The sequence below is a fragment of the Strix aluco genome, chromosome 28 (assembly GCF_031877795.1).
Source record: "Strix aluco isolate bStrAlu1 chromosome 28, bStrAlu1.hap1, whole genome shotgun sequence".
Taxonomy (NCBI): domain Eukaryota; kingdom Metazoa; phylum Chordata; class Aves; order Strigiformes; family Strigidae; genus Strix; species Strix aluco.
Window position 1 is genome coordinate 6,964,677 of NC_133958.1, and position 18,197 is coordinate 6,982,873.

Consider the following 18,197-nt stretch of genomic DNA (forward strand, 5'->3'; position numbering starts at 1 on the left):
CCAGGGCTGGGAACTTGGTTGTCCTCTCACAAGAGAAAAGAGGGTTAGGGAGAAGAAGTAATGTGTACAAGCCACAGCAAGGGCATGAAGGGCACAGACGGTGAGCCTGTGACCCACAGATGTCACCAGAGAGTGATGGAAAAAGCCGTGCTGCTCAGTGAGGGGGAACATGGGCTTCGGCTTCTTTCTGGCACTTGGGCAAAGGCAGACACCCCTGCACATGCCCCTCTTCCCCTACAGCTTCGGCTCCAGAGGGGCAGGACTCGTACACCCCCTAGCACTCTGCAAGTCCCACTGTGATCTGAGCAGGACAGTTTCCAGGCACAGCAGTTTGCCTCCGTGGAGAGCTGGAGAACACGGGCAGAGCAGGGTCTGAGCAGCCCGCTGGGGAAGCTCTGCACCCCCGGTCCTGCAGCCACCAAGCCCAGCAGCCCCCTCCCTCCCCGCACAGCGTCCCGCAGGTCCCGCACAGCCGTGGCACTCGGCTGGCAGCGTGTCCTCCCTCCCTGAGCCTTGCTGAGGGTCGGGGACGCCTCCCCATCCGGCACAGCAGCCTCGCTGCCCGGATTCCTGGGAAGCAGGTCAGGCCCTCCAGCCTGCTCTGACACTGACCCGGTAGAAACGGCCCAAGCCAGCGTGTCTGCACTTGAGTTCATTCCCCCTCGGGATGCCCGGGAGCTCTTCTGTGTATCAAACTGGAAGCTTCAGCAGACTGAGAAGGAGCAGCTGCGGTAAGCAAGTAATGAAACCAAATGTCCCAAATGCTTTGCCTCCCTTTACTTTCTGTTCACCAAGTGATGGTTTCCAATAATTGTTTAAATAAACATGTCACTGATTAGCTAACTTCTGAACCTTGGAACAGTATCTATGATTTCACAACTTCCAGATGAGAAAAAGACTCTCAGGAATGCTGAAGACAAGAAATCAGCTTCATTTGCACAAATCACAGAATTAGGAACAGGGATTACCAAGACAAGTTTCCTAATTCTGGATGATGGTGTGTCTGTAAGACTCTGCTGCCACTGGACCTCAAGCTCCTGCAGTACTTCTGTGAAGTACTTCATTAATTAACACAGACATGCACTAAACAACTCACTGACAGCTTTTGCAGAAAGGCTTGCTCCCAGCATCTCTCGTGTGACCTCTGAAAACACTCGCTGAGGACTGTGCTGAAGCCCAGGCTCGGTAATTGTGCCCGTAATTAGTGTCTGGGGGTTTTTTAATCCCATGGGCACAGCTTGCTGTAGAGACCACAGAAATCTTCAATTAGTTGTATCGTTCTCCGGTTCCCCTGGTTTCTGAATTAGCTGAAAGGGTGCTGTCATTTTTCAGGGGTTTTGTGGAGGCCATGGCACTTGTTACACTGAACAGAAGCACTCCACCTCCCCAGAAGGTTCACCTTCGCCTTATGTTTTTGTTCATTTAAAATGTTTTTAAATAATGTCATTAGATCCAGAGGCCATTTAGCTGCAGCATGTGAATGTTCCCACTGCCTAAATAATTTTCAAACTAAACTCTCTCTTTGCAAATCTAACATCCTGTTGCCCACAGCACACCCCACTGGGCTCCCAAAGGCTCTGGAAAATGTCCAGTGCTCTTTCACGCCCATCACTGCAGCTCTGAGGCTGCCCAGCCGTGCGATGCTCTACACGCAAAGGGAAGAGACCTCAGCAGAGGCGTGCTGCTCATGGGGACCTCAGCAGAGGGGTGCTGCTCATGGGGTCCCTGTCTTGCTGCTCAGCACCTCGGACCCACGAGTCCAGCCTTGTCCCATGTAGTCCCCATGCAGGACAAAGCAGCTTCACAGAACGTTACACTGGGACGAACAGGAGGCAGCGAAACCCCACAGCAAGCCCTGGGGGGCAGGACATCACCCCAAAACAGCCTTTGGCCTGTAGGCCCAGGCGAGCGTGTATCGGCTCCTGTCCAGCCCTGCAGCTGCCTCCCCCTGCCAGCAGCACCCCAGCAGGGACCCTCTTAGCCGCCCGTGCCCGGTGCCGGCGGGGCTGGGGACAGGGGCTGGGGGCTCAGGGCTGCCTCTGTGGGGTGCAGGGAGCCGCAGCGGGGCCACGCTGGGCCATTCCCCGGCCACCTGCGTCTCAAACGGGAGAACAGAGAGGGCACCAAATCCTGGTTTGAAATTGTCAATAATTTCCCTTGCTGCTCCCCTGGTTTTGGTAAGAATGGTTTCCAGGTTTTCCTTAAACTAAATGACCTTTGACCTTGCTTATGCCTCGCAGAAGCAGGACTGCCGGGGTCAAAGGCTAACGGGCCTGGAAGCGATCGCATGTTTATCAGCAAAACCAGCTCGGAATAAAGCTGCCACAAACGCCGCTCTGTTCCCGCTGGATCGAATTCCTAAGAAAACATCGCGAAATTAACACCTGGGGCAGGAAAGGCCGAGGAGCGAGCGTCCCGCAGCCGCCACCAGCCCGAGTGCCACCTTCCTGCGGCTCGGCCCGCCGCGGCCGCCGCCACGGGCAGCACGGGGAGGCCACGGGGCCAGCGGAGCGCCGGGCCCGGGACCCCCAGACGAGCGTCGGTGGAGGCGGCGGGGCCGGCAGAAGCGCGGGGAGAGCGCGGGGAGAGCCCGGCAGCCGCCCGCCCCCCCCGGGATCGTCCCGTCCGGGCCCCCCCGCGCCGCGGGGAGCAGAGGGGAGCAGAGGGGAGCCGCGGGGAGCAGCGGGCCGGGCGGGGCCGGGCAGGGCCGCGCCATGGCTGCGGGCGGGGGTCAGGGCGGTACCATGTGCTCGGGGGGGGGCGGGGCGCGTCCCGCGGTGGGGTAACCGCGCCCGCGACGGGCGGACCACGCAGCCAATGGGACGCGGGCGGCGCTCGCGCATGCGCAGACGCTGCGCGCCGCTGCCTTGCGGCGCTGCGCCTGCGCACTGTCGCTCCCGGCGAGGCGGTGGCGCTTGCGCTGGACGGCACTTCCGCCCTTTCCCGAGCCCGGAGTCGTCCCGACGCTTTTGCGACAGCCGTAAGTGAGCGGCGGCGCCCGGCGGAGCAGAGCGGGAGGAGGCGGCGGCGGCCGCGAGAGGCGGCGGCGCGATGAGGCCGCAGCAGGCGCCTGTGTCGGGCAAGGTGTTCATCCAGCGCGACTACAGCGGCGGGACGCGGTGCCAGTTCCAGAGCAAGTTCCCGGCCGAGCTGGAGAACAGGGTAAGGCGAGGCGGGCCCGCTCCCAGCCCTCCGGGCGGCTCGGGGCCGGCCCCCGCCGCCCGCCCCGCCGCGGGTGTAAGGGCGTGCGGACAGGGACCGGCTGGCGCCCGGGTGGCGTTCACGGGTGACCTGGCAGACTCGCGTGGCCGCGAGCCCGTTCTCCGTCTTTCCGGAGCCCGTGGTAGGTCCCTGGCACAAACCGCCTTTCCCGGAGCGAGGGCCGGTCCTCAGGGGTAGGAGGGAGGTGGGGTCTCTCCCCCGTGTCCCTGTCCTGGGAGCAGTTCTCCCTCCGGCGCACCCCTGGGGTGCCGTGCTAAGGTCTCATATCTGTCTTTAAGGCAGCCAGCGCTTTGTTATCTCTTCTTGTTACAGCCCTTTGCGTAGTGTGAGAGAGGCATGATTTCAAAGTTCAAAGGCATATGCTGCTTTGAATATTGTGGGGTTTTTTTTTCCATAAAAGCGTTGTTTCTTGTCCAAAAAGCATTTTGATCAATTGTGGTAAGCAAATAGTTCTAATTTGCAGTGAAAAGCCACAAGAATAAAAACTTCTCTCTCTGCTGTTTATGAAACGCTGGTGTTTTGTGCTTCCTTTAATCCTGAGGAAGGCAGCTGTCTTCTGTAGCAGTAAAATAGAATGAGTTCATTATGTCTGTGAGAATAAAGCATGCATTGTTGTGCTGCTGTGCACTAACACTGTCCTCTCTTGCGGAGTCCAGCCAGTTCTACTGAGCCTGTTCAGTAGCCTCACAAGTACTGTCTCAAGTACTTTCATTTTGTTAATGCTGGCAGATGTAATATCTTCAATTTGTTTCAGCAAAACAAACACTCCTTGCTAATGCCTTCTCTTCCTCACTGCACTTCTCTTCTCTTCCTCATTTCTTTGTTTTGTTTTGTGTTCTTGAGAGCTTGTTTGACCAGCACTGCAACAGTGGCAAGGCATTACTGATACTAAGTTAGCTCTGTCAATCCACTCCCTACCTGCTCTTTTTAATCCAGTAGATCTCTTTGCATGTGAATTAAGCCTTTTTTTTTTTTTTCCAATTGGATTGCACATTGGTTTAGTTATGTTACTCTTAACTGGTTTGTGTTCACATTGTGTTGCAATTCAGACCCGATCTAATCACTTGGCAGATATTTAACAAAGAACTACAGGTCTGTAACTCAAAGCGTCCATCAGACTTTGGCTCTGAACACAGTGGCTGCACAGTGTGGATGTGCAAATAAGCCATAAATGAAGGTAGATGTCTGAAGATATGGGTGAGCTCTGAAGTGTGCAGGGCATGACAACTGAACTTGACTTCTCTTGCAGATTGATAGGCAGCAGTTTGAAGAGACTGTCCGAACACTGAATAACCTCTACGCGGAAGCTGAAAAACTCGGGGGCCAATCTTACCTTGAAGGGTGTCTCGCCTGTCTGACTGCCTACACCATCTTCTTATGCATGGAAACACATTACGAAAAGGTGCGCTTCTTTTGTTTATCTTGTTACTTGGGGGGGCAGTAGGCCTCAGACTTCAATCAAAGACTTATCTCTTGGTAGGTTTTCTGTGACTTGCACCATATTAGTCAATCTGAGTAACGTAATGATCGTGTGCTTCAGAGGAATCGCACAAGTTCTGTCTCTAGTTGTGGGCTAGGTTCTCCCACCACTGCTATACCTGTGATATTGCTGGAGCTCTGACTCTAACGTAGGGAAACCTGATGCAGGAACCGTGACTTCTGTGCTGTTCTATTACCAGGTTCTAAAGAAAATTGCCAAGTTCATTCAGGAACAGAATGAGAAGATCTATGCTCCTCAGGGCCTCCTTCTGACAGACCCCATTGAAAGAGGACTAAGAGTTGTATCCTTCTGTGTTTTTCTGATTGTCTCCTGGTTTGTCCATCCATGATGCTGTCTCAGTGTGGCACCCTCTGGCCATGCTTGATCTGTGATGCAGCAGAATATGTGATTAGTCGTGTTACTCTTTGTTGTGTACTGTTCACAAACATTTGCACAGCAAATCTAGGGGTAGAATGAGTAACGTGTATCATTTCTTAAGAATATTGAAACTGAAGCAACCTGAAACACAGAATGCCAATTAAATGCATGCTGAGGCTAATTCCTTGCAGCTGGGTTATCTGTGTATTTGTCTAAATAGCTTATAGCTGTCACCTGCATGACTTCATCATTCTCAATATGTTTTCTGCATTTTTCTGTGCATACACTTCCTGGGAAAAAAAAACATTCAACTTGAGTAAAAGCATTTTCAGTTTGGTTAGTGACTTATAGCTGAACTGTAGAAGCGTTACCTTTGTCTAGTGCACAGCCTTTCCTGAAGTATGGCAGAAGGCGGAAGGCTTGCAGAGCCTCCATGCACAGCATCTTGAGGTCTTGTCGGAACAGTCCTGGGCTGGACACTGATCTCATCCATCTTGTACTGTTCTGTTTGCTTTGTAGCTCTGCAACCGCCTTCAAACAGCAGATATGGAGGCAGAAAGATTGAAGGTTCTAATATCTGAATCTTTTTCTGCCTTTTTTTGGTGTGTGTTTTCATAATCATTTTATAGTATGTTTCCCTAACAGCTTTTCTGTGCAGATTGAAATTACCATTTATGAAGACAGAGGTATGACCAGTGGAAGATAAAACTGTGGAGTCTCAGGTACATGTTAACCTTATACTGGATCAATCTCAACCTGTTTTCTGTGCTCAGAGAGGTGGATTCTGTCATACTGAGACAGAGTATTTGTCCCACCACTGTATGTAATCAAAGGCTGTTCACATAAATCTTGTGTGGACTAGTTTTTCTAAGTAGAGCTATCAATACTTGGCATTACACCACTGAATGTGAACAGAGATCAGATACCAGATTTACCTTAGAGAAATTCAGGTCTTGATTGTGTAAATATGCATAAACCTAATTTGTGCTGTATTGTGTCCAAAATTGTTCTCTGTTCTGTAGATAAAAAAATCCTTTTTTTTAAATTATTCTTGTGAGGCCTTTCTGTCATAATGTTCTGAGCAGACAAACTTAAGACTAACCCTTAAATCTTGGTGTAAAAAAAGTCACTATTTAAATGCTTATTTTGGATTTCCAGACAGTTTTCATAGTAATAGTATGTGAGAAATATTCAAGAAAAATCACTAATGGTGCTATACTTGCACCTGCTCTTCCAATACTGCTGTGAAGGAGACAGCTTTTCCTTTCAAACGTTTTCTGTGGTACCTCAGATCAGGGTCTATTTTAAAAGCTTCTGCATTTCAAGCACTTGTGAAATCAAGGTCATAACCACAGATGTTAAGGATCCCCTTGTATTTTGCCCAGAAGTCAATATTATTAGCCCCAGAATCCTGAACAAATTGATGTGAGTAATGACATTTTACCTTCTTGGTTCTAAGTATATAGGAGATTCACTTCTATATCCTGTTGAACGACAGCTCTTCTGTTCCAGAAGGGCCTGAACAGTGAGCTAGTGTTGCCTGGGGTGACACTTTGGTTTCATGTGCCCAGTGGTGGGATACTTCCAAACCCCTTCTGCTCAGAAACATTTGATAAGATACTGTATCCATACAGAATATCTTACCTGCTGTCCTGAATCTTAGAATATGGCATATTCTAAGAGTCAAATCTTACACAGCCTAAAGGGAGAGTGCAAGTTACTATACTTGGTAGTATTACTAAATTCTTTCAGTACTTTTTCTAACCTGCCTCTGCCTCATGTCTCTAGGATTTCTCTTTTGGTAGTCTGCTTATGATTGACCCATATTTACAGTGCATATAAACCAGATTAATCTACTACAAGCTGGAGCAAACAATGACAAGAAGTACCGGTAAAGCAAAACGGTGAAGATTCTTGCTGATGCATACCTGTTTCTAAACCAGCCTGGCTTGTAACTTGGCATCTCTTGTAGATGCCAATTCTGTCTCAAAATATCCTTTATCTGGTTATTACCACTTGGGATTCTGTTGTGTTGCATGGCACTGGTGTTCTGCTATTGGAATAAGTTTGTGTCTTATCAACTGCATCTGCTTATGTTTGGCACAAGCCACTTGTCGTGACTCATTTCACAGCAATTATTGCAGAATGTTTTCCTAGGTGATGTGGATTTTGAGCAATTACATAAAAGCTAGTTCTGTCAGTGTTCAAAAAACTGAAATTTCTAAAATGAAGAAAGACTTGTATCATGAAGTTCTGGATAGTTTGATGAATTGAAAATATCTGTGGTCAGTAAATAGCTGTTTTGAAAGCAGCATGAGTACCCAAGTAAGCCTGATCTGGAACTGGAGCTTTATTAGGTATTCATCCTGTCCTAGTCATTTGGAGCCTGCGCACTGTCCTAGATGATCCATTCGTGAACGCGGCCTGCATGGGCTCTACAAAACGTGGGCTGTCTTTCTATCCTCTATAGCGGTAGAGAATATGACTCTGACTAGGATTAGGTGGTGTTGTCTAAGGACTCCTAATGGTCTCTGCAACATCTATGAAAATTCAGAGGAACTCTGAGATCTGCTACTGTATTTGAGATCTTACCCTACCCAAAAGTTTTAAGTGGAAAAATCTTTGCATGGCTCTGTCCCCGAATGTTTTAGCATACAGAAACCTTTTACTGCAGTTTTTCAGCTGGATGCTGTTGCAGTTCTCACTTTGGTATCTTTACCTGTGATGCTTTCAGTTAAGAGTGGCCAGCAATGTCTGGCTTTGGTAGCTTTAACTGGAAAAAGTTGCTGAAAGGCACTTAGTTTTCATGATACTATGTGGCAGGGTCACAAAGTGAAAAGAGTGCTTGGTGTACTTGAGAGAGGCTAAAATAAAGGATCGTGCTAATTGCGTGCAGTATAGAACTGCAAAATTACTGTCACTGGACCTATTGAACTTTCATCAAGCTTTGCTTTTGAAACCTCAATTTTGAACTGGCTCCCTTGTCTTAGGTACTCTGCAGATCCTGGGATGGTAGTCTAAGACTGGGTTGTTGGCAATGTGTGCAGAAAAGAGATGGGAAATATTTATGTTTGTTATGCAGAAAGTAAGTAATGAAGGTCTTTATTTCCTGTTAGACAAGTGAAATCCAGAGTGTTGGCTTCTGTTCCTGCTACTCTGACCACAGCACGTGGTAACCTGACTGTTCCTGCTACATACCTCCTAAGATAACAGGATATAGCTATGTGAAGGTTTGTGTAGGGTTTGGTTGGTTTTATTTAGTAATCGCTTCTAATAATATGAAACTTCTTTTCTAGCAGATAGCTCGACAGTGGACTTGCTGTATCAAAGTTCCCCTACCTCCTACTTTAGAGCATCATTCCTTTCTCTGCTGCCAGATCCACAGTGCCATCTACTACAAGGACTAACTTCCTAAAACTGCTCCACATGGGGTGACCTAGCTGGTCAGCATCCATTTTGTGGCAAACTTTTAAGCAATGAGATCACTTTTTAGTTTTGGTTTTCTTTTTTCAAGAAAAAGCGGAAGTGGTAAAGCTACGTACTCTTCTGAAAGAAACGGGGCACTTAGCCCAACAGAAGTCTAGTTTTAGTCACATAAGTGCAGTGCTCTTCCTCCCTAGTTCTTAAACCCTTCTGTACATCAATCGGGCTTTGGAAAGCTTCAAGTCAGAGTTGGGAATTTTCCAGAAGCAAGGCCTTCCCTCCAGTTCAGTATTGGAGTGAGAAGATACACAGTGCCTCTGCCTGGCAAGAAGTGACTCAAGGCAACGAGCATTTTACGTTTCCTGTGCTGATTCTTGTGGAAAACCAGATGGCAAAGTGTTGTTTGTTTTAATGTTTTGGTTGTTCCTAGAAGGGGGAGGAATAGTCGGACTTTAATACTGGTGTTTTTTCTACTACTGTATCTGTGCTGTTATTGCATCTGTCAATGCTCACCAGAAGAGGGGAGTCTATTCATTCATAAAACAGTAAGTACAATGAAATGGATGCTGAACCAATAAACGTAACAACTCCTACCCTTCTCTGATTAATATGTGAAGTGTAAAGCTGTTTCTTTATGGATTTATTATATATAATTTATAGGAGAACATTGATTTGACAAACTGTTAGATGTTGTGTAAGATGGTTTCTTAATTCTATCTGCTGGCACACTATTGAAAAGTAGAACTGTGCATTATTTAGTATCCCCCACGCATCAACATTCCTCAGCAATACCTGCAAAAGTAAAATTCCTACAAACCAAGCTGGCTTAATATTTTTCTCTTATCCTTTTCCCTTATCAAAGCAAGGATGTCCTGGTTTAGGTTGTGAGCGTCATTGTCCGATTGTAGAAGGAATTCAAGAATTTAGAGGAGAAGACTTATGCAGAATGGATCGAGTGTTTTGGCTTTTGGTGGTACTGTAGGTGCTAATACTGGATGTGAAATTCCAGGCTTATTACTCAGCCACTGATTTTTTTTTTTTTTGAGATTTGTTTAATATTTTAATTGTATAAAACTTGTTTTTTCTAAACTGTAACAGTGTTTGCCTTTCACATCTGTTGCAATATTGGCAGAAGTACTAATGGATTAGTAAATTTTTTCTTAAACTGTGTCTGTGTCCTATTTGATAGCGCTGCCCTGCCCGAGGGAGCACTCTGGGTGAGGTTTTCACTGCTGCAGCAGCAGGTTCCTGTTGTGAACAGACCTGGCGTCGCTTCGGGATCAGTCCCCGCGCCGCACCCGTTTTGTCCACGTTTAATGCAGCTTTATTTTCCCGGGGCCGTTCCCGGCTCCCGCCCACAGCAGCTCCGCCGCCCTCTCAGGGCTGCGCCGCCATCTTGGGCGCGGGGGGCGGAGCCGGGCCCCGCCGGGCGCCTGCGCGGGGCGGGGGCTGCGCATGCGCGGAGGCCGCAGCGGTTGGCGGGAGAGGGGCGGGATGGCGGCGGCGGCGGGCGGCGAGGGGCCGGAGGGGGACTCGGACGGGGGCAGCGAGGAGCTGGTGCTTACCCCGGCGCAGCTCATCCGCAGCCTGGAGCAGGTGGTGTGGGCGGGGGAGAGCGGCTGCGGGCCGGGCCCCTGGGGAGAGCGGGGGGGTGACTGAAACCTGGGCTCGGGGAGAGATGGGGGGCGGCTGCGGGCCGGGCTCGCCGGGTGAGGGGGCAAGGATGAGTTTCTGGCCTCTCTGGGAGGCACATTCCTCGCTTCCACTTACAGCGTGCCTTCTTCCAGGCTTGGCTGAATGAGAAGTTTGCTCCAGAGCTGCTGGAGAGCAAACCCGAGATCATTGAGTGTGTTGTGGAGCAGCTGGACCACATGGTAGGTGCTGCTGGCCGAAGGTATGGGCAGGCCCTGGCTGCCTGGCGTGTCAGGTACCTGCTTGGGTCCCCCTGGGATGGCTGTCCCTGAGATAAGGCTGCTCTGAGCACCTTCTCTGAGTGTATCTTGCAGCGGGCACTGGGAGATACAAGGAAATAGTGTGCTTTGTGTCACCAAAAGCAGCTGTAATCTGGTTTTGTGGACCCTATGTACAAAATCCATTTTCCTCTCTGTTTCTTGTTTGACATTTCAGCCATTTAATTTCCCCTTGCTTTTCCTTGCAGGAGGCAAACCTGAAACGGGCAAAGAGAGGGGACTTGAAGGTCAGCATTCACCGCATGGAGATTGAAAGGATCCGTTATGTGCTCAGCAGCTACTTGCGATGTAGGCTTGTGAAGGTAATACTTGCTGTGCTGCCCAGAGGATAAAAAAAGGTGACTTCAGGAGTGATTTTTACCCCTGTAAGGCCTCCTGCTTCATCAAGGCACTTAAAGCGTGCTCTGTCTCTGTGTCCTCTGAAGTGCAACCCAAAGGAATTAATTCCTTGGGTACGGGGATCACAGCATTGCTGTGTTTTCTTACCTCATCAAAGCCCAGGGTGGCACAATTGAACACTTGCATGTTTTGCCTGAGTCCTGTCACGTACACATCTGGTCGTGCAGCCTGTGGACCCCAGCTGACCGTCCTGCTGTCACTCCAGGAGCGGGTGTTCGGGCAGGCCTGCGGCTGCTGTGTACACCTCTACAGCAGCGGACTGCTGCTTGCAGGGGAAGCCTCTGGGGAGTGGGGATTGTAGGCACTGAACTGGGACAGATCTGCTTCAGTCTGTGGGGTTTTGTTCCAATATCAGATAGAGAAGTTTTTCCCCCATGTCCTGGAGAAGGAGAAATCTCGAGCCGAAGGGGAGCCTTCCATTCTATCGCCAGAGGAGTTTGCTTTTGCTAAAGAGTGAGTATGTTTTGGATGCATCTCCCTCCCTTTTTATAGGTGTTAGAACTCACCTGTGTGTTATGTTGAACAGTTCTCGAGACTGTTAACCTTGGACAAGTTTGCAGTAAGAATCACAGGTTTTACTAGGAGGTTTCCTTATGGACAAGGAAAGAGCTGAAATAAAATAACATTGGTAACTTTGAGCCATTAGGTTTGTCTCTGGCCATGCCTGTGGGACAAGGAGGTGCCACTTGCTGGTGTTTTGAATCAGTACTCTCCCTGCAAATCTGTATATGATTAAACCAGTAAATGCTTAATGATTTGTTCCAGGTACATGGCAAACACAGAGATTTATCTGAAAAACGTGGCCCTAAAACACATGCCGCCCAACCTGCAGAAAGTGTCTCTCCTAAAATCAGGTGAGTACATCCAGACTCCAGCCTGACCTGAAAATTCTAGCTGCAGGGGTGTGGGGAAGGCACTGGGAAGCATGAAATGTTAAGGGCTAGTCCTCCAGCGGGTGCTCAGCAGAAGCGGAGGTGACATGATGACAGTGCCACAATGCTGCTCTGCTGTGGTACGTGGCTTGGTGCTGCTGCCAGAGGGTCGTGCTGACCCCTGCCATCGAATCTTGCCTTGTGTTGAGGCAGCACACACTACGTCTGATTAGAAGTGTCTGGCGTTCCCTTTACTGGCCATGGGTTTGCTGCCCCTCGTACCGCTCTGTTTGCTCACTGTCCTGCAGAGGAGCAGAGGCGAGTGCTGAGTTTGTGCTCTGAATCCATTCTCTGCAGTTCCGAGGCCCAACCTGGACTCCTTTGTGTTCTTGAGGGTGTTGGAGCGGCAGGAGAACATCCTGGTTGAGCCAGAGACGGATGAGCAGAGGTAGGCGGGTGCTTCCCCATGCAGCGCACATAAATAATTTAGTTTCGCAAAAGCTTCGTGGCTCACAGCAAGATGGGAGAGGCGACTGAACTTGGCGTCTGTCTCTGGCAGAGAGTACACCATCGACCTGGAGGAGGGGTCACAGCACCTGATCCGCTACAAGACCGTCGCCCCGCTGGTGGCCTCGGGAGCAGTGCAGCTCATCTGAGGGGTGAGCGGTAAGTGTGGGGCAGGGGCAGGGCCTCGGTGACGCCGGGGGATGGCGGCGGCAGCCCCGGGGCCAGGGCGGCACGGCAGAGCTCGGCGTGGGACCAGGCCGTGTCCCCTCCGGAGGTGGCGTGGCTGGGCAGGGCAGCAGCAGGGGTACCTGTGGCAAAAAGCAGGCGAATAAACCGGCAGGACACCTTTCCCTCTGCTGATGCAGAGGCGCTCGTTACCCCCACAGCTCATCAAACTCCTGGTTGCTTACGACGTGCCTGGAATACAGCCAGGCTCCCTTCGCTGGTGCTCCCGACTGAGGGCAGGCTGTGTCGCAGCACTCCCTCCAGAGAGGCATTGCAGCAGCCTTGCCACAGTCCTAAGGGAGGGACGAGTGTAGCTGCTGCCTCTCCAGAGCCCGGGCTGGTTTGACAGCGGACGTGGACAGAGCGTGTCTGCTCTCAAAGGCCAACACAGCCTTTGTAAATAGCAGGGTGCTCTTTTTAATCCTGCAGCTATTGCCAGTTTAGCACTGTTCTTTAAATTAGGTTACTGGGTGGAAACTGACTGACCGAATGGTGTGGCATCCAGCTTTGTAAACACCTTCCCCCATCAGCTTTGGTCTCCTCATGGGGTCTGTGAACGCTGGATGTTGTGCAAGTGGCCAGTTGCCCTGAGGTGAACCAGGGAGGGGGGGAACCTTCTGCACCATCTTTGCCACGTGATCCATTGAGCAAAAAAAAAAACCACCACACATAAAGATACTTGCTGGCAGAGCAAATCCTGGTTCTTGCAGAAGGAGCAGGAAGGATTGGGAACACGTTAAGGATGGAGACTGCAGCTCAGAGCAAAGGGAATGTCATGGGAGAGCCATAGGGTCCTCGGTGGGGTACTTAGCACCAGCTCGTTACCTGCAGTGGGAAGGGAGGGTGAAGAGTTTACCAAGTTTGTTCCTTTGTCTTTCTGACAGTATCAACTGGCATATGGCCAGGAGCTTAGGAATTCAGAGTTCCTACTTGCCTCTTGTTCCTTCCTTGAAGCACTGTTACACGTGCCAAACAGCAAGCCTGTCCTTCCTGGGAAGCTCTGCCTTTGGAGAGGCAGGTGCAGGGGCTTTGTGCGGCCTGTTGTGTTGGTACAGCCTCTTCTAGTTACGGCCAGAGCAGAGTTACGCTGCTTTTTCCTGGCATTTGGCAATAATAGTGCTATCCTTGTAAAATACCCACCCTTGCCATACAGGTGTTTGAGATTTGCCTTCAGAGTAGGCCTGGATTTGGAATTGCTCCCTAGACCCTGTGCTGATGATGGTGTTTCTTGCCCTGGGCCAAGGAGTGAGTGCCTCCGTGAGCCACGGGCAGCTGAGTTTTCTCTGATCAGACTGTAAATGGTGCAATCGCCATCAGAGCTTTGGCAATGTCTGACAGCATTTGCAGGTTTGTCACAAACCTCTTCTCAACCAGAGCCACTGGCTCATGCTCAGGGGGTTTGTGCCAGAGCCGTGGGGGCTTTATACTGTCCATGTAAAATTTGTGTTTCCCTCTGCAATTCTGCTACATGCACAGGCCTGGCGTAAAGCCAGCACCAGAGCAGACCCTGCACAGAGGGTTTCAGTGCTGCTGTTTCACCTCTTGAAGTTCTGCACGTAGATCAGCGGGGCTGGTGAGAGGCCTTGCTCCTTTCCCAGCCTTTCCCAGCCTGCTGCTTTGGACTGGCTGATGTTGGGGAGATTGAACCACTCTCACAGCTAATCCTCAGGGTCAAGGCTGCCTTGTCAGCGTACTCCAGAGCAGGTAGGGCCCGTGTACAGGATGGTCTGCAGGATCAGCACCTGAGCACAGTGGAGCAGCTCTGAGGGATTTTGTAAGCTTGTAGGGGCTTGTGGTGCCTTCATGTTGTTTAGGAAGAGATGGAGCGTGAGGCTGGCAGAGCTTTCCCAGAACCCTCTCTTGCTGCAGGATGAGAACAGGAGTCCTGGTTTTGCCTCACCTCTAGGCTTTGTGTGTTAACTCATGCGCTTCCTACCTGGCCAGCGCTCTGTATTTGATTTCTGCAGCAGAGCATCCAGCTCCCTGTGAAGGGAGACTTGGATCAATAGAACAAATGCACAGGGCATTTTCTGGAAAGCTTCAGTCTGTAGCTGCTGGGATGCCTTATCTAAGACCAGTGGCGGCCAGTTTCACTAAAACAGAATGACTGTAATCATGGGCTGAGGAGAAAGCAGCTTTCTGCTCTTCATGATCTGCAGACCCTCCCTCCACAGTGAGGGGTTCTGGTACAGCTTCTGATTGCGGCTCTGAGGGTAGAAACTGTCAAACTCCCTTCTGGAAGAGCTGCTGGGGCAAGGGGGGACAGGCAGTTCTTGGTGCCTCTTCCAGTTGGAGAAGCCAGGGTGTCCTGTGCTACCTCAGCTCGGTGCCCGTCTGGTTGTGGGCAGATGGTGCCTCGTGCTCTTCAGGGCAGGGTTTTCCCTGCGTGGTGGTCTGTGAGGAACGGCCTGCTGCTCCTCCGACACTCCCCTTCCTCTGCCAGGCAGCGGTGACACTGCATCTTGTAGCGTGAGTGGCTCTGCATGTGTGGTTTATAGTGTTCCTAATGAATCCCTTTAGGTAAAGAAGATTCTGTAAGTACAGACTTTAAGAGGAGGCTGGATTTAATCCTTAGGAATCAGTAGCAGATACCTCTGTACAGCCCCCCAGGAAGGGCTGTGGATTGTGCCCTGCCCGGGCAGCTTCTCAGAGGTGACTGGATCTCCCAGCCAAAGTCGTCATTAATTAGCTGCTGCAGAAGCGTGCTGGGGAAGAGCTACCTGGAGAATGTCTAGGCAGCACCTCTGGAAGACTTTCACCTTGGCACTGTTAAGTTTGACTGGGCAATTGTCCACACAGCCAGTACTCGCCTCACCGTGGCTGCAGCAGTGGGGGCAGGACCGGCCAGGAGCTGACCCCGGCTCGGGGGCATCGGGCTCCTGCTCACCCACAAGGTCCCTGTCCTGCTCCTCACCGGGCAGGAGCGTCTGGCCTGCAGGGACACAAGTGCCACATGCCTGTCTAGGGGATGGTGCTGCTTTGACTCTTTTGCTGCTTTTTCTGATGGTTTTGCCAGCTGCAGATTTTTGCCAGCCAAACTCTGGGTTCCAGCTCCCGTCTCCTGCGAGAGGTGTCCTGCGTTATGCTGGACACTCGGACACGGTGGGGATGGAAAGCCGTGTGTAAATACCAATAGGTTGTGTTGTGAGCTGGCAGAAACCTGTGCTGTCAGCAGGAAGGGTCAGGGCTGCTTAGCGTAAATGCCTGGGCGGCGCTGGGAGATTAACGGGTGGAACAGGGCGGGTGAGTGATCCAGCTGACACGATTCTGTTGAGGAGTCACGCGTGAGCTAAACGGCACAGGTGGTTCTGGATAGAGGTGTCAGGGACACCCCTGTGTCTCCTGCCTGCTCAGGGGTGAGTGAATTTCTTTTTCAGGGCAGGGAACTGGTGTAACGGAGTTGCATTCAGTTTTGGTAGAGGATGAGCCGAGACTGGGGTTTTCTTTGTGCTTGGACACCCTGGAAAGAGCATCTTTTGGGCAAACATCTGAGAAGGGATGTGTAAAAACACTTCAAACCTCCCACCGCTAAAGGCAACGCGAGAGGAACACGTTTATCTTCTAAAAGCACTCACGTTTTTCGGGCGTTAGGAGGTTTTTCCATGCTGCTCCGCCTGTTAGCCCACGTCCTAGCTGAGCTCAGCGCAGGATCCTGGGCTCTTCCCTTCTCCCTGCCCGGGGTGAGAAGGCCGCGGCTGGGAGAAGAGTTCCCGGGAGAGGGAGGGTGGTCTCCGGTGCCGGGCTGCCTCGGTCCTTCCCCCGGGGCTTGGCCGGTCCGGGCCTCGTTAACGGCCTCGCCCCGGGGGGCCCGGCTGCGGCGGGAGCGGACGGGCCGGCGGTGGCTCCGCCCGCGGGGGCGGCCCTGAGTCCCTATTGGCCGCTCGGGGGCGCGTCCCCGGCGCTGATTGGCTGTTGCCGCCGCGGGGCGGGCCGGCCGCCGGCGCTCCCACGGCCCCGTTGACGGCGCGGGGCCGCCGGCACCGGCCCGGACGGGACGCGATGAGCCGCGGCGAGCGGAGGGGAGGGGGGCTCGGCAGCGGGGCCCGGCAGCGGGGACGCACCGCCTGACCCCCTCCTCGCCTCTAGGCTCTTCCAGGTGTACAGCGCGCGGGCCACCGCCCCCCAGCCATGCTCGTGGACCTGGCCGTGCGGCTCTGCCTGAGCCACTCGCCCCCCCTCTGCAAGCTGCTGGACTCCTATGAGGAGCTGCGGGGCAGCCGGGGCCGCAAACCCCTCCGGTCCTGCCTCAACCAGAAGCTGGGCGCAGAACCCGAGCGGCGAGATAGCACCAGGAGCTCCGAGGGCCAGAAGACGACAGTTGTGTTCGCTGACACGAAGGGGCTCTCGCTGACGGCTGTCCGCTTCTTCTCAAAGATCGAGGAGGACCTCTGTGGCGTGCAGCATGCCCTGTCTGACCTCGCCTGCCTCCAGCCTGGGCTGCGGGACTCATGCCCGGCAGCGTGCAGGTACGTGCTGGACTTCCTGCAGCCCTCTGCAGACTACGCGACCTTCTGCAGCCGCCTGCACAGCAACCTTGTCTGCCTGGAGAACTGCCTGGTCCAGGACCGTGCCCTGTCGGGGACAGTGAGGGTCAGAAACATCGAGTACGAGAAGAAAGTGATGGTCTGCATCACCTTCGAGGGCTGGAAGAGCTTCCGGGACATCTCCTGCCAGTACCTGCGTAGCACGTACGGCTCGGCCGACACAGATGTCTTCTCTTTCGAGCTCGTCCTGCCCAAGCCATCCGTCTCCCACAGGGCCACAGAGTTCTGCATCTCCTTCCAGTGCGGGCAGAAAACCCACTGGGACAACAACCATGGGAGGAACTACACGATCTGCCACGCGGGCACGACCTGCCCTCCCTGCCGCGCTGGGAAGAGTGCCAGGCGGGGCCCGGGAGCACCTGGGCACCTCTCGGGCTGCCACCCTGGTCCTTTCTCGCCTGCAGAGCTGGCGCTGCTTGGACACGGGGACTCCTTATTTGTAGGGGAGCAGTGAGCGGAGGGGGGACGGTCCCTCCGTGTCCTGCCGTGAGGGGTCTCTAGGGAGGTGCCGGCTGCAGACGGCGCTGCTCGGTTCATCCTCCGCGGGCCTGGCTGCTGCTGGGGCTGCGCTAACTCCTGCCTGTGGGTTCTGCGGGCAGGGCCGGGGCAGAGGCCCTGCGGGGCCCGGTGCTGCCCAAGGGCTTCGTGTGGAGCTGCCGGGGCGGGGGTCGCCCCCGTGGCGACCCCCAGGGTCTCGGCAGTGGCCGCCGCCCCCCCCCCCCCGCCCCGCGGTCCCGAGCAGGGCCCAGCGCGGGGGCTGCCGGGGGGGCGGGGCTGCCTCTGGGCTCGGGTGCTGTAACGGGGAGTTAATAAAGTGACGGCGCTTCGCGAGTGGTTCCTCCGCTGCCGCCGGGGGTGGGGCCGGGGCGGCCGCGCGCGCCCTCTGCCGGCGGTACGTGCCGGCGGGCGCGGCCCCGCGGGCGGCGCGCTGACGTCACGCACGCGGGGCGGGGGCGCGCACGGCACGTGGCGGGGGCGGAGCCGGGGCCCGGCGGCAGTGGTGGCAGGTGAGTGCGTGACCGGCCCGGTTCGGCCCGGCCGGGCCCGGCGACCCCCCCCCCCCCCCCCCCGCTCCCTCCCCCTCCCCCCCGGCGCTCGGGCCGCCGCCCCGCGCTGCTCCCGGTGAGGTCGGGCGCCCGGGCAGGGCTCGGTCGCGGACCGTTAACCGGCGTCCGCC

The 18,197-nt window shown here is 53.3% G+C and overlaps 3 protein-coding genes across 4 annotated transcripts; all 3 read left to right on the forward strand.

Moving 5' to 3' along the window:
- The first annotated feature begins 2,916 nt into the window (after nucleotides 1–2,916).
- Nucleotides 2,917–9,671, forward strand: GOLGA7 (golgin A7). 2 transcript variants are annotated; one of them, XM_074808268.1, is made up of 5 exons: nucleotides 2,917–3,162; nucleotides 4,472–4,624; nucleotides 4,902–5,003; nucleotides 5,739–5,802; nucleotides 8,377–9,671. In XM_074808268.1, the coding sequence occupies exons 1-4, from the start codon at nucleotides 3,052–3,054 to the stop codon at nucleotides 5,784–5,786; spliced, it is 414 nt and encodes a 137-aa protein (XP_074664369.1). In that variant the 5' UTR covers nucleotides 2,917–3,051; the 3' UTR covers nucleotides 5,787–5,802; nucleotides 8,377–9,671. The 2 variants fall into 2 exon arrangements, with proteins under 2 accessions (XP_074664369.1, XP_074664370.1); XM_074808269.1 differs by having other exon boundaries at nucleotides 8,380–9,671.
- Nucleotides 9,672–9,997: 326 nt separating this feature from the next.
- GINS4 (GINS complex subunit 4) lies at nucleotides 9,998–16,737 on the forward strand. Its single transcript, XM_074808267.1, has 8 exons — nucleotides 9,998–10,099; nucleotides 10,291–10,377; nucleotides 10,662–10,775; nucleotides 11,228–11,325; nucleotides 11,638–11,726; nucleotides 12,102–12,192; nucleotides 12,304–12,410; nucleotides 16,563–16,737. Exons 1-7 carry the CDS (start codon nucleotides 9,998–10,000, stop codon nucleotides 12,398–12,400), a joined length of 678 nt encoding a protein of 225 aa, XP_074664368.1. The 3' UTR covers nucleotides 12,401–12,410; nucleotides 16,563–16,737.
- On the forward strand, nucleotides 16,605–17,851 carry LOC141916127 (protein phosphatase 1 regulatory subunit 3C-B-like). The gene is given in 2 exon segments (XM_074808264.1): nucleotides 16,605–17,363; nucleotides 17,365–17,851. Coding segments are annotated over 2 exon segments (858 nt in total). The 3' UTR covers nucleotides 17,464–17,851.
- The last annotated feature ends 346 nt before the right edge of the window (nucleotides 17,852–18,197 follow it).

Coding starts and splice junctions, on each gene's coding strand:
- GOLGA7 (XM_074808268.1), top strand. CDS start 3,052: ATGAGGCCGCAGCAGGCGCCTGTGTCGGGCAAGGTGTTCATCCAGCGC. Junction 3,163..4,471: donor CGGCCGAGCTGGAGAACAGG/GTAAGGCGAGGC, acceptor CTTCTCTTGCAG/ATTGATAGGCAGCAGTTTGA. Junction 4,625..4,901: donor TGGAAACACATTACGAAAAG/GTGCGCTTCTTT, acceptor TTCTATTACCAG/GTTCTAAAGAAAATTGCCAA.
- GINS4 (XM_074808267.1), top strand. CDS start 9,998: ATGGCGGCGGCGGCGGGCGGCGAGGGGCCGGAGGGGGACTCGGACGGG. Junction 10,378..10,661: donor TGGAGCAGCTGGACCACATG/GTAGGTGCTGCT, acceptor TTTTCCTTGCAG/GAGGCAAACCTGAAACGGGC. Junction 10,776..11,227: donor TGCGATGTAGGCTTGTGAAG/GTAATACTTGCT, acceptor TTCCAATATCAG/ATAGAGAAGTTTTTCCCCCA.